The following is a 15,265-nucleotide window of genomic DNA, read 5'->3' on the forward strand; positions in this document are numbered from 1 at the left end:
TTTCCAGGACAAAAGGCTTTTCTGGCCATTGCATTTAAAAGGGTAAGATTTAGTGAGGATGAAGAAAAAACACACAGAGGTAGCAAGAAGAGTCTGCCAAGGATCACATGCAGGTGAAAAGAATGATGTTTATCAGTGCTGTATTTGTGTTTTTATGCCTGGCTAAAGTACTAAGTCAAAACTTCTTTCTTGTCTCTGGAGATAGAAATTAGTTTCACAAAATTTATGCTATTGGCACCTGTAACTGTGTCTTGAAGTAAAAATTTAGATGTATTTGTACACTTATGTTTGCCCATGTCAAAATAGTGGCTGGCTTGAAGTCCCACAGATAAATTATTTTTATATGAATGTAGGATGTAAGTATGCATGCATTATGCAAGAATCAATGTGCATAGGCATAAATTACTCTGAAAATGTTATCCTAAGTGATCTGCAAAGCATGGGAATGCGTTGGGTCCAACCCTGCAGAACACTTTTATTTCCTGTTTTTTACATTTATAAAACTATATAGAGCTCATCCTGTGATTTAGGTCTTTCCAGACTGTTTGACCTAATAAATAGCTATTTAACAATGACAGAATGTTCAAAAGCAGGAAATGTGTACACTTCCAAAATCTTGTATGTGAAGCAGTGTACTACTTATTCATAAGGGGCAATAGACTCATGTAATTCAAAACTTTGGAATCATTGCAAAAGCAGGAATACGATTTGATAGATATTTTTGGGAAATATTACATAATGTAGTGCACTAGCTTATGCCAAGGAAACTTGGAATAAAGCAACAAGTTAGATTTTGTTAACCAGATGAGGGCTGTTTACATTGAGACAAATATTTTAAAAATAAGAACTATTGCCAACAGTCTTTTGTAAGTTTATACAAAGTTTGCAAAGGCGTTAGCTTATTATGTTAGTTTCCAGTAATAAGTATTACTGAAGAACAAGATACAATTTCTAAACACTGTAACATACACACATTACACATATCTGTTTAATAGCCATTTAACTAAATTGGCAATTTTTTATTTCAGATGTTTCAAAAGATGCTGATTCCTTATCAGATGAAGCTACCCACAATAGCAATCAAAATAACAGCAACTGTTCCTCTCCTTCTCAAATGTCAGATTCTGTTTCCTTAAATACTGATAGTAGCCAAGATGTTTCTCTCTGTTCTCCAGACAAAGAAATACATGCTGCTGTTTTATCCAAGATCAGGTTTGTAAAATACTGTATACCACTGAGCAAATACAATAGAAAAATGTTACTTAATCTTTCATATTACATGTCCATTCCTTGAATTCATTAATGATTCTGTTATCGTTCATGAAATAATTTAAATTTTAATGTTTTAAAATAATGTTAAATAAGGGAATAGTTTTCTTAAAACAAACCCAAAACCCAACAGAACTAACAAAAAAACCCCCACCAAACCCAAATTCAACAAAAAAATAGGAGGACAATAAAATCCAGAGGCCAATTTCAGTATATAATACATGGTTCCCATCTGTTCTATTAATATGGTATAATAATTTCATCCTTAATAATTTGTTATTCCTGCAAAATACTTTCAGTACACCATTTTAAAAGCTCTGTGTTTTTATTTGCATAATGTTGAAGATAAATTTGATTACTAACTTAATCATAAAAAACATTTAGAAACTTATAAGGAACAGACTTATAGATTGTTTCTCTTTTTATGGATCTAGTTAAAAGGTGCCTTTTTTTTTTTAATTTGCCAATAGAAACAAGGTATTTGTCCAAAATTGTCATGGAACTTGCAAGTATTCGATAAAAAAAAAAAGTGTTATTGTTGCTTTGTACTTTTTGACACTTTAAAACTGTCTTTAATAAATCCTGTTGAATTTAATTAAACTTCTGAAATCAGAATATGATCACGTAATTGATGACACAAACAAGAGTTGCCAAAATGAGCCTTCTGTATAATATATTTTATGATTTGCTATCTTGCCATTACAAAATTTGGTTGTATATTGGTCTTTGTCCTGTATTGTGTGTACAGTATGGCTGTGTTGCATGTTAATGATTAATTTTTCTAAAACAGTTCTTAAAGGAATATGTTGGTTCCTTTTGAAACTTCTTTTAAGAGCCGTCTTTTTTTCCAGGCCAGAAGATGAAAATTTGAATAATCTTTTGCAAAATGGAGGTGCATTGAGCATAACAGTAGAAGAAAAAATAAATGTGCAAGAGAAGGTTACAAATTTGTCTGAATATGAATTAAGCATAGAAGAAAGATTGGGCCTGATAAGAAAAAGTGTTGATCTAAGCACTCGTACAGATGAGTCTCACAAATCAGACCAAACAAACATGACTATCAATAAACTGGTTAGTGAAGAGGCAGTGCCAGTTCCTGTAGAAAGGTTACAAACACAGGAAATAGTTTCAGTAAAGAGCTTTTTGAATAACAATATGAAAGAAGAAAGCGAGTACTTGGAAAATGAAAATAAATATCCCATAAATAAAGTAAACGGACATCTTGAGGAAGCAGTACAGTCTCCCAGTAAAGATGAACTAATGCGAAGCACCACAGTTGATGGTGATTCTTCTGCTGAGCTGTCTGTTACAAGGAGTACTGAAGATTTGTCCCCACGAAGAAGTGGTCCTGTGATGAAATCTCACAACATCACCAGTATGGACACTGGTCTGAAAATCTACGATATTGTCCATGAGAATGGATCTCAACAGCCAAACTCAGCGGTAAAATCAGCATCTGGTAGTGCAGATGGAAAAAACATAGTCCGAAGTAAATCTGCTACTCTTCTGTACGATCAGCCTTTGCAGGTTTTTCCTGGGCCGTTGTTGTCATCTGAATTAGTATCTTCTACAAAAACTGTGTTCAAGTTTGACTCAAATCACAATCCTGAAGGTGCTAATGTAGTGAGAGGATCAGTGACAAGTGGTGCACAGACGTTCTGCACTCCCCAATATAATATTCAGTACAGCAGCAGTGCAACAACAAAAGACACCTTGTGGCCCCAGAAACAAAACACCCAAGTAGAACAAGGCAGTTTACCTCCTTTACATCTGCTTAGGTCTGACAGCACAGAAATCCCCAGCTATGTAAAGCATTCTGCCAATATGAATTTATCCAATCATAACAATGTCCGAGCTATCGCTATGTATAACACTCAACAGCACATGGCTGGGAGACACATAGATGTGTGGGCTGTTCCACCAAATGATAGACTGCTCCCAGGAGCAACCAGACACACTCTTCAAAGGCAGAGCAGTGTATCCTCTACAGCTTCTATAAATGCTGAGGATACTGGACCTTCAAGGCAGGCCCGGCTTCGTGAACGCGACTATTTAACATACAGAGACTTGCATTCAGTGGGAAGACCTCCACCAGTAGTGTCTGGGCAACAGAGACCTCTTTCTGCCAGGACATATAGCATTGATAGTCCAAATGTACCCCAACCACAGAGTGCTCAGCCATTGGTGAATGAAATACCAGAAAGAACTATGTCAGTTAGTGACTTTAATTACTCATGGACTAGCCCTTCAAAGAGATCAAGCCCAAGGGTTAACTCTGACCACTCTTTATTAGACCCTTCAGGAAAAAGTAAAGTCCCTCATGACTGGAGAGAACAGGTGCTGCGACATATTGAGGCTAAAAAGCTAGAAAAGGTAAAAATAATAATTTTTAAACTTTTCTGCCTTTCTGTTATGTGGATATGGAATAAGTTAAATATTCTGTGTTTCCAGCTGCCTTTAATTACTAGTGAAAATGTACTTCTGATACTGCCTTAAAAAGGATAAACATGTTTGTGCTGAATATGTGAGAAACAGTCAAATGGTAGAGTGTAAATGAACTTTTCCCCCAAAGAAAACAAAAGTCCCTGTTGTTTTTACATCATACTTGCCAGCTTAGTCCAATTACTTTAGAATACATTAAATAATGTCATATTGACCTGCTGGACTGCAAGACCAGCTCTTTTAGGCCAGGTAATTTTTATTGTTGTTGTAGCATTGTATTCGTATTATACTAAAATATTCCCTTACACTTCTTGATCTTTCTCTTTTGCCTTTTTCCCCTATTTCTTCACTTTAAGAGAACAAGGAAAAGAAAATCAGTAAAATCTATTTGGAAGTATAGGTCTACAGCTTCAGTTGCTGAAGAATTCAAAAACCATAATTAACATTATTTGCCTCCAAGCGAGTTGTCTTTTGAAGTTGTATGTTTGACAGATTGTTGAATTAATATTTCAAGTGTTTCAGTATTGATATAGAATTGCGGTTTTAATCAAATTTTGAATTTTTTCCTGAGTGATTTTTTTAGAAATATAGAAATATATTTATATAGAAATATAGAAATATATTTAGAAAAATATTTTAATTGGTATGGCCTCAAATTCTTTCCAAGTAAGATTGTTTAAATATGTCAAGGGAAGTAACTTCAGTGGGTCTGTGCACGCATAAAATTAAGTGCTTAAGTGTTTGAAGGTCATAGCCTGAAGAATATTTTGACATCAATAAATTGCAGGAATGCTATCCATTCAGTAGCTGTCAGTTTTAATTTTTTATTTCAGTTTTATTTTGTTTCTCCATTTTTAGTGGACTTCTGAACCATCAATGTGTTATGATGATATTTTGTGGAGTTCAGAAATCAATGCATCATGCTTCAAAAGGAATAAAATTCTTTTGCATTTTGAGTGTAAACAACAAAAGTTCTGACCCTGCAAACCTTTTATGATAGTAGAATTCAAATTATATGTAATTCTCCATATGTAACTCTTCAATAGGAATGCTGTCACTTATTGAAGATACGGTTTTTTGGGGCTTTTTTGCACAATAAGAAACCTAATAATTTTTTTTCCCCACTCCCTTGTGACTGAAAGAAAATAGTTTCATAACGTTTAAGTTCCTCTTCTTTGGGATAAACTGGTATCTTACTAGAATTCTATAAGATTTCAAACAAAGCTTTTTTTTAGCTTGCATGCTTTTATTCAGAAAGGCTTTAAGCATCAAATTTAAGCATTTCAGGTGTTCCAGAATACTTTGAGCAAACTTTTCCCAATCAAATTTAACTAAAGAATTTTAGATAGTCAAGGTGGGAATGAAAAGTTGAAGGGATTTCTAGACATTTAATATAGCCTCAAAGGATTATTTATGTCTACCTTTAGCTGGCAATTGATTTTATGTACTGTAAAATAAATAAATTTTTTAAAAGGCTAATACTTAAGCTTAGAAATTAAGTTACCATATCTATTCTATGTAGAATGTAGAGTCTTGTTCCCTGCAGATATTTGAATTTTATTAGTTCCTTTCTATACCAAAATTCAATGGATTGCCATGAGAGACTCCAGACAGTCTTACAATTATGACAGTATTATCCAATAGAAATTCTTCTAGGTAAATTCCACTATTGTCTTGCACCTAAGTAAACGCATTAAGACACTTCAGTTCCCAAAAGACACCCTTTGAAATCTGAAATCATTAATTCTCTTGTAAGCTGCAAAATAGAGAATACGTTCTGATTCTTAGCATTCAAAAAGAATGTAAATAAACCCCAAAGCTATGCTACTAGCTGCCTGCATCTAAACTTGTTCCTTTAGAGGCTGATTTTGACTACAAATCCTGATTTATATGCCAAATACTTTTTTACTTTATACATAGCCATTTTTTTCTTGATATATTGTAGCTTTTAATATGTGTTCTTCACAGTTGAACAACTGATTTCTAGTAAACTTAGTTTTCAGCAAAATATAATGGAACATGGCATGTATATTGGTTAGTGTATATTAGAGTGGCTGAAATGAGATTTCTCAAGCCTCAAATTATTTTTCAGGCCATTATGCCCTAAGACACTGTAGCAAATCAGGTAGAGATTGCAGTTGGTACTTGGAATTAACATTCATATTTAATCTGAAGTTTAGACCATACGTTTATTCCATATCTAATTTATTTTAATAAATTGGAATTAAAATCGTTTTTTTTTAACGGCATCTACATATTCATATTTCTGGAAGTGTCTTTTCTGGTGCAGCAATCTTCAGAAATCTTCCTAGGAAATGTACAACCTTCGTCGTGCTTGTGTTGAGAAGCAAAATTAGGAGGGATACCATTCACTCTCCAAATGTCTCAGTTTCTCTCTTCCCAACTAAAAATAGGTAGAGGAAGAATGCTTCCTAGATTCGTCACCATTTATTTTCTTGTGATAAACTAAAGCTGTCTTACAACTCTGTGTAATTTAAAATAGTATTTGTTCTGTACAGTTTGTACTTGTGGGTTCCTTCTAATTTAGTGTTGAGACGCTGCACCCAATGTAGAGAAGGAGAAAAATGGTGTTTGCAGTACTTCTCATCTCTTCCCTACATTAATTGCACAATCAGGTTTTGTACTTTGGAAAAAGCCTTTACCAAGAAAGGAGATTTTATAAACCCTTGAATAAAACTACTCTCAGGATATGTAATCACCTCGAAGCTCACTAAACCAAGTTAACTGAAATCTTATTTCCTGATGGATGAGTTCGTGCCTCTACAAATTGTAGGAAAGTTGTACTTCCTATTGCAGATCTACCTTAGACTGTCACTATTTATTGACCATCTCTTTGGGTCCTTCTAAGAGAAGAGTGAATCTAATGGATCTAGGGATCTTTATAGTAAGATGGTCTGCTAGAAACTTTCAGAAGATAACTTTCTAGTCTCATCATGCATTCCTTCTATTTTTATTTGTCTTTTTGCCATTTACAGGAGATGTAGAGATATAGGAGCTTCTGAGAGGAGCTTCCTGTAAGGAGACTTCAGGGAGTTGCTGGGGAAAAGGCCACCTGGCTAATTATATAGAATATTTTGAGAAGAGTTGTAGGAAGATGCTTTGAGACGGGAGCTAAGGAAAACTGGCTTTAGCAGTTTCATCTGGGTGTTTGGACTGAAACTTAGAGGAGCAGTAAACTCGGATATAATGTTTAGTGAAGAGAGACTTGGATGCCAAGTACAATTTTCCCCTCCCAAGAGGGGAAAAGCTTCTGGAGACTTGTCTGGAAGCTTGAAAAATACATTGACTAGAGAACAGGATAGATGTAGAAGAGGAGCATGAAGAAAGCTCACTGTGCCATTGAGTGAGAGGTTATCCAAGAGCCTGGGCCAAGAAAAGCCAAGTATTGTCAGTAAATACTGTTTCCCAAGGGGGTTTCAAATGTTTGTGCTACCAGAGCATCTGTAGAGTATGAATATGCAGAGGCATGCAACTAATTATTAAACTAGATTCTCAAGATAAAGCTAGTATGAAAGAGCAAATGTCTGCCTGAAGACTAGTGACTATTTTCAAAATCAGATTGTTACGTGTAGTCATCAAACACCAAAATGTATTTATTCATATAAGAGTTGTTGCAGTATCTTAGTCAAATGATATCTATTTTGAACTTTTTTTTACTTGGAAAAATTAGAAACTTAAAAAAAAAAAAACCACCAGCTTTGGATTTGCTAGGTTTTGATGCTTTATGGTATATCTTTTATTATGATTGTATTTTTTCATGGGTCTTTGTCACTGTTTTATGATAGGTTTGTTTCATTTCTCAGGTGGCACATGGGGGATTTTCCTTTTATTCTTTTGTGTAGTCTTTTTATTTTGCTTTGTTCTTGTAACTACAAAAGTCCATGGTGGCAAGACAGTAATGTCTACTGCTTTCTTTCTATTACCCTTGCCAATATTGCAAAGGTCAGGTTTACATGGCAATGAAGCTCAAAACCAAACCATTATCACTTCTGTCCTTGAGCTCACATTACCTGTTTGATTGCCTACAGTGGAACAGGGATGGACTCCGAGGTTTCTTACTAGCCTCTTTTTCTTTAAATGAGGCTTGTTCACATTCTTGAATGAGGTGTTATCAGAATGCATTGTGGATGTTTACGGCATTGCAATAGCAAGAAAACCCAGTCAAACAGTCAAATCTCTGTGTAAATTTTTATTTGTACTGTACCAGTAATGGGGGGGGAAATGAGGCAAAATAATAACTGGTAATTAGATAGCTTTCCACAGACGTGTATCTTGACTGCCAGCTTCCTTTCCTACAACATATTTTATATATTGCAAATTTAATGAAAACCTAGAAATTTTGATAAGATGTGCACCTTTGTTTTTCCAGAAACATGAACATTTTAATTACTTTATTTACATGTAATTCTGCATGTAAACTGCTGATTGCATGCTGATTTACAGTAAATAAAGGTAAATAGGAGTCACTGAATTGTTTTATACATCACAGTGGTACTGTTCTTGCATGGTTTTTATCTTGCATGACAATAGAATATGTTTGTATTAGTCTATGTATAACATGTCTTGTGGTTTATGCATGCTGCACTAATCTGTGTTAAATCTGTCCCCTCTTTATTTAGAGCATGCTGTCTAGGTCCTTTAATTCCAATTATGCTGCAGTTAGCAGCTTTCACTATGGCAGCTCTAGGGATCTGCATGGCAGCCAGGGTAGCGTTGCCTTGAGTGTTGCAGACAAAAGAAGTTCTGCTGTGCACATTGTTCGAGTGAGTACCTACAGGAAGCTATTGTAATATATAGAAGGGGAAAGAATAAACTGTGAGAGGTGTCCTTAAACTGGATAGAGTTAGCCTCTTATATATGGACAATGCTTTCAATAAAAGAATATCATTTATGTGCTGGATTTTTTTAATAGGCATTAACTCCAAGACTTTGCCTTCACTTGATATGCTTTAACCTTATTATAAGGCTTTTCAGTTTAATATCATGAAGTTGAGTTTTTCTAATTGGCTTTTATAGATGATTGAACATATGTAAAACTGTCTGGTTTCGTTGTACATATATGAACAAGAGATTACCATTCTGAATTAAACTTAGGTTGATAAAGGTTTGAACAAAATTGCATTATGCTTTTTCCTCTCCCAAACAAATTCTGATGATGTAAACTGTACTGTAAGATAGTTTAGGCATTCAAGAAAATTAATATTTTAGTTTGTAAGAAAATGTGAGGAAACGACTCCTTAACTCTGAGTATCCTGAGTGATATTGTGGTATCCGTAGTGAGCAGGATAAAGTCAACAGAAGACTTCTTTTAACCATGTGAATCCTTGAATAGGCAGTCTTTAGCATTTGTTGACTTTTCTTATCAATGTATTGGTGATCAGAGACACCTTTTGCAGTTGCTAGTTTTTCTAAATATCCATCAATGTCCAGTTTTTGTAAATATCCAACAATATTTTATGGGTGTGGTGTCTCGGCTAGTAAATTTTTCTACATAAATAATGTACTAGCTAATCAAAGATAAAGAATGATAAAGCCCTTAAAATGTTTTATTCTGGGCTTCTTATGAGAATTTTTTTAATTTGAATAATATGAAGACATTCTTCTTTACTGCTTCATTCTGTTTAAAGCATCCCCAGGCTTCTACTCCAGGAGACCAATGCCAGGATGAGGTATTCATTTCAGGACAGCAGAATTACTTATCAATTAGTCTCAAAGATGTTCATCCAGACAGCATGAAGAAAATAGCTGTGCAGGTAATTATCTACATGATACCATGGAAAGGATATATTTATTATTATTTGTAGAAACATATGCTGGGATAGCAGTTGGAACTAGAGTGTTAAAATGTAAAACAGGATTTTACTTTCACCCAGGTATTGAAGGTGGTATAACTGAAATAGCATCTTCTTTTTGGAAGACAAAATAGATAACTATATGAAGGGAGATAGTTTTCATTTTTCTTCAGCAAGGGCTTTGAAAGAAGAAATTTGCAGCAAAAGACATAAATGCAAGTGGAAATTGGAATACGGCAGATGATTTCAGGAAAGCAAATTGAAGCTGATTAAACCTTTTAAAGAACAAACTTGAAATCTGTTTAAATTCTGATGGTAAACTAGAATTTGTAGGAGACATTCTGTATTCATCTCTAAGAACCATCTATACAGGCAGGACTTACTACAATGAAACTAAACAGATGCTTGTAAGTTATTACAATGCAGCAATCTATTTTCTTTTTATAACTTCAGTAATTTCAGTTGCATTTCTACAGACATTGGATATTGGGAATTTGCATAGTTGTTGATACATGTTGCCTATGTAAACTCTACCTCTGGAAATGCAACAAAAAATAGTTTTACTGTCATGCTTTAGATTTTCAGAAAAAGCAGTAGAAAATCATGTAAATTTAATACATCTGATCTGTAAATAACCTAAAAAAATATGCACACACATTACCATTTCTCAGAATCATTTTGGCATAAAAAGAATCATCTTAATAGAATAGGTTCTGATATGTGTCCATTCATATAGCATGGTTAAAGGTTGAAATTTGCACACTTCAGTTATTTATAATATTGAGAAAGAGTATTTTAATATCCTTGTATCCTATAACTAGTGGGCTATGGTGGTAGGCAGAAAAATCTGTAACTCAAGACTGTAGCATTTTTTGAATGTGGGAATCATACAGATGGATGAGTGACTACTTAGGCTGAATAAGAGTACCAGGCATACGGGTGAGGAGGGAAAAGGTTTGCCCATCTCAATGCAGAGCTGAACAGTAACTGAGGCTTCAGTAAGAAATGTTGTCATCTCCAGCATCGTTCTTAGTGAAATGATTTGAATACACTGTATGTCTTTACAGTTGTGTACCTTACTGCTGTTTGTCGTCATTATACCTATCAAATCAGTGACACATGTTTTAACAAAATAACATTTTTTGGAAATATCATTACAGTTTTCATATTAAAATCTTGAGCTTGTATGTGAATTTACTCAGGTTTTCTTGTGAAGTAGTCACCAAAAGATGTTCAGAGAGCATATAATTTCTGTCTGCTAGCTGTGTGGGTTTCTTATTTTGTGTATGATCTACTAGGAATTGTTACAAAAATCTCTGAATTTTATGCAATAAAAGTGCAAACTATAATGATGTCAACCAAGTATCAATACTGTCAGTTGCACTGCCAGAAAATAACGATTGAGCAAGTGCTAAAAGCAAAGACCTTGTCTAGTCTGTTCTAGTAGATTAGCACTCAAAGTAAGTTTTTGTTTTTCAGATTTTTTTCTCAGGAGGTCAGAGCTAATGAATATAATGAAAATTGAGTGCAGCTGTACATGATTCAGAAGAGTAGTTTGAGTAACGTTCCTAGAATTAAAAGCAGTCAAGCATGAGAAATATTGAAATAATAAAGGAGGAATTGAGGATCGTTCCTTATAAAATGTATGATATTGAGTATTCATGTTTTATTCAGATACCTTTGACAAATGGACAAATCTGCCAGCCTCAAAGACCTCAGACAAACTACAGTCAAGTCCATCATCTCCCTCCTCAATTATCAGTAGCAAGACATCCATCTAGAGAACAATTAATTGATTATCTGATGTTGAAAGTTGCCCACCAAGCTCCCTATACCCAGTCTCAGTGTTCCTCCAGACAAAGCCACGAATTGGCAAAGCAAGAGGTAAGGATAAAATCTGACTTGAATATATGACATCTGTCTGTCGGTGGCAGCGAACTGTTATATTGTTTTCATTTATTATTGTTTCTCTGTAGATGCTAACAAAAAACATATGTTATCTCAGTGTGGTTCTACTACTGAAACCACATGTTCCTTCTAGTTTTGAGCTCTTTTTCCTTTTAATGTGAACATTTTTAAAGAGAAATGCTGTAGTTTCTTAACAGAATGTACCAGGATCTTATGCTTGCATCTTTATACTGAGATACAAATTTATTTCTTGACTACATTTATTGATCACTAACTAATTATTGATGTAGTAACTGAAAAAAATACAAAGTAGCAGTACAGCTTAGAGTACTTTACATCTATTCATTGCTATCCAGAATGGTTCAAAAATCTGCAAATGTAGAAGTGTGCAGCCCTAAACAAAAAACAGGATAAAAAACAGCGTAAGCATCTGATGCATGCCTGATAATTATCAGTTTTATTTATGATAGACAGATACAGGTAAGAAATTGTTATACAATTTAATGGCTCTTTCATTGTGGGCAACTTTCTGTTCTTTGACATAAGATGTTTCCTCTGTATTGTTTTGGTTTTTGAGAAAATACTGAGCGCTATGTTTTCATTCTGTGCTAGAATGAGAACATCCAGTTTTTGTGTAAAATAAGTTTTCTAGTCAACTCTTCTGGCAAGAGAACGGGGAGACAGTGTTGGCTATGTAGAACTTAAAGTGAAAGTAGGAACTAGGTTTGGTTTTTTTTGTTTGTTTTTTTTTTTAATTCAGCTAGAAGTAGCAAAGAAATGGGAAGAACAAGTTCTTTCATATGAACATGTATATTTGCTGGGGGCATTAAATTCATTTACACGATATCTAAATATCTCTGAATTTAAAGCCTACATGGACTACTGATTATAATCATAGCAATATTGGAGTAAAACTTGTGTACAATGATGCAAGATGCTGTTGTACTGAAATCTTGTTCTGAATTAATATTATGAGATATAATACTCCCTTGAATTGTGATAAGTGGGGTTTTTGGAGGTTTTTCTTTCTTTTTAAAAGCTTTTGTTCAGCTGAATTCCTTAATAATAATTTCATTATGGTAGCTTTGGATGCAAATTTTCAGCCAGTTCTACCTTTGGTTGTAACTATCTAGATTCGAGTGAGAATTGACAAGAATCCAGAACTTGGATTTAGTATATCAGGAGGAGTTGGTGGCAGAGGGAATCCATTCAGACCTGAAGATGATGTGAGTATTTTATACTCTGATTATTTTTTTTCTATTTTTTACCAAATTAAAAAATATGTATATCCCCCAAACCCAAGCCACTAAATTCTGGGGCTTGATGGGAGAAAACTGAGGACAAATTATAGAAAATCAAGGTGGTAGGCAACCACTGTGGTCACATGAAAACTCAGAGGATTATTCTGGCTGAGTGTTTCTTGCACTGTTTAGATATCAGTCAACAGATTTTGAGATAGTGAATTATGGAGTTTACAATTAGGAAGCTTCTTAAAAGAGAACATGATTTAGCCTACAGCCTTATTTCTGGTGGTTGATAATTCATCTTGACATGTACATCAGCGAAATTAAACAAAGGCAGATCAGAATTTGCCCTTCAATATTCTTTTAAAGGCAATTCTCCTGGGTTAACATCAGAAAAGGAAGGTAGTCACAAAAGCCAGTAGATCTGTAGAATAATATCACATTCTCTTCTATGTAGGATAGAAATTGAGATGTTTTCAATTGCATCTGTTTCATGCTACCACAATATTTATGAAATAAGTTGTTAAAAATGTTTTCCACCTCCTGTTTTTCAAGGGTATATTTGTAACCAGAGTGCAACCAGAAGGACCAGCGTCTAAGTTGTTGCAGCCTGGAGATAAAATAATTCAGGTATTGTAGTCATCTAACTAACTAGCCTGTGTAATATACCAGTTCATTTTTAGTTTGTACCTTTTCTAAGAGCAGAATATTTCATTTTTATATAGATTGCCAGTATCTTTTCCAGAAATATTCTTATATTCTGGGATGATGCTTTTAGTTTTCTTTTACCTAACATTAGGATAGGTGATACAGGCTGAAGCATTAATCAGTTGGATTTCAAATTCTGGACATTTTTCGCACTTTTAAAGACAAAAAACAGGCCTAATGTTGTCATTCATGATGGAACATGAGCATTTTCATTAGGCTTTACTATCATTCAGTTATTTAACTAGTCTGAACACCAGCAGTTGCCCCTTACAACTCCTGTACCCAGCTGCAACTCTTACATCTCCCTCCATCCTGCAGTTCTTGCCAGTCTTTGCTGCCTTTCCCCCATCTGACAGGCAAGACACGTGCAAGTGCTTGATGAAGCTGCCTCTTGGCTGGCTGATATCTGTCTGGTCACAGCATGTACCTCCTGGCTGCCTCATCTGCTTGCAGGCGAGCCAAGTAGATTGCTTCAGGAGCCATGGCTTCTGAGCTGTAGCTGTGCAATTCTTTTCTGTAGGAAGTCAGTACCTTTCAGACCTCTATTGTATTAGATTTGTTTGAAATTTGTCTGATGGGCTCATAAGTTATTTGGGAAGGGGTCAAAGAAATGGACAAAGGGATTATATAATCCTTACTTTCTTAGGGAAATAAGCTAACAGGACGTTTGAACAGTGCTGTAGCCACCTTTAAAGTTGCAGAGCTTGTTAAAAATTATTAATTATTCACCACATTACTAGTTTGAGAATGCTTATAGAGTCAACTCTGATGCATTTCTGTTTTCTCCAAAAAAAAGCAAACCACCCACAAAAGATAAAAAATGGAAAAAAACCCCCACTATTATCTCAATTAAACCACAGCCTTGTGTGAGCTTTCTAAAACGAAGCCAAACTGAACACACAGCATAATTCTTCCAATGAAAGAAAAAGCCAACAAGCACACAGAAAAAACCCAAACACCTAAGATCAAGTTGTTCCAACTAAAAGATAGCTTGTTTTTGAGTGTGGCAAATAGTTCTGTACTTGTTCTTCCTCATTGGAGCAAGAGAAAGCTGGCTTTAAGTCCCAGTTCTCTTAACGATGTAGACAACTTTAAGGAAAGAGGGGAACCCTCCAACACTCCAGACAGGAACAGGCAGCATGTTAAACCTTTGAAAATACTGTCAGCATATTTGTTACATATTTATAGAGTGGAATGTGTGTGAAAGGGTGACTTTAGTTTAAATTTAATGATTTATTCCTGTATTAATGGAATTTCATTTGTCTGTGTGACATTTATAATGAAGTTTCCTTTTGTCGTGCTGATGCTCTGCTTGGGTTTTGTTTTTTGTTTAATGAGGAATTCATAGTTTGAAAAAGAGCTGAAGAAGTTGCATTTGCACGCTTAGATAATTACAGGCTGTTTCATTTCTCATAAGTAACAATATTTTTTGTGTAACAGCATGTTCTTTATACTCATGATAATCCCAGTGACAATGTAACGACAGTCCTACTGTCTTGCTGCTGCTTAGACAACACCTGCAGATTTTGACTGAATATCATCTCTCCCAAAATGACTTTGTTATGCTTGATTTTGCAACATTATCTGTAAAACATGCATTAGCCACGCATATGCATGTCTAATGCATATGTATAATAAAAATATTCTATGTGACTAGATAATTGCATGTAAGTCTTAAGATATTAAGATGATTCTGTGTATCATTTGTGCTGCATTTTCTTTTTGTGGCGTGGCTTTATTAAGGCTGTTAAATTTGAAGTCTGATGTTAACGGCTTAAAATTCAGCTTTCTCTTGGTTATTTGCAAATATATTCAATAACTTGTCGTGGTTTTAGCCAAATTGGCCAATGGCCGGCAACAGATGCTCTCCCCCCACCTCTT

General features: G+C 34.7%; 1 protein-coding gene across 12 annotated transcripts in view; it reads left to right on the forward strand.

Moving 5' to 3' along the window:
- The window catches only part of LOC141735600 (erbin-like), a 169,147-nt gene that overhangs the window by 144,189 nt on the left and 9,693 nt on the right, over nt 1-15,265 (forward strand). For 10 of the 12 annotated variants that reach the window (XM_074568635.1, XM_074568634.1, XM_074568636.1 and 7 more), the window contains 7 exons: nt 1,029-1,212; nt 2,121-3,642; nt 8,352-8,495; nt 9,360-9,485; nt 11,199-11,408; nt 12,566-12,658; nt 13,232-13,306. In XM_074568635.1, the coding sequence (XP_074424736.1) occupies nt 1,029-1,212; nt 2,121-3,642; nt 8,352-8,495; nt 9,360-9,485; nt 11,199-11,408; nt 12,566-12,658; nt 13,232-13,306 (2,354 nt within the window). The remainder of the gene's footprint in view (nt 1-1,028; nt 1,213-2,120; nt 3,643-8,351; nt 8,496-9,359; nt 9,486-11,198; nt 11,409-12,565; nt 12,659-13,231; nt 13,307-15,265) is intronic. The other 2 variants (XM_074568642.1, XM_074568641.1) reach the window with 1 other exon arrangement.

The sequence above is a fragment of the Larus michahellis genome, chromosome W (assembly GCF_964199755.1).
Source record: "Larus michahellis chromosome W, bLarMic1.1, whole genome shotgun sequence".
Lineage (NCBI taxonomy): Eukaryota > Metazoa > Chordata > Aves > Charadriiformes > Laridae > Larus > Larus michahellis.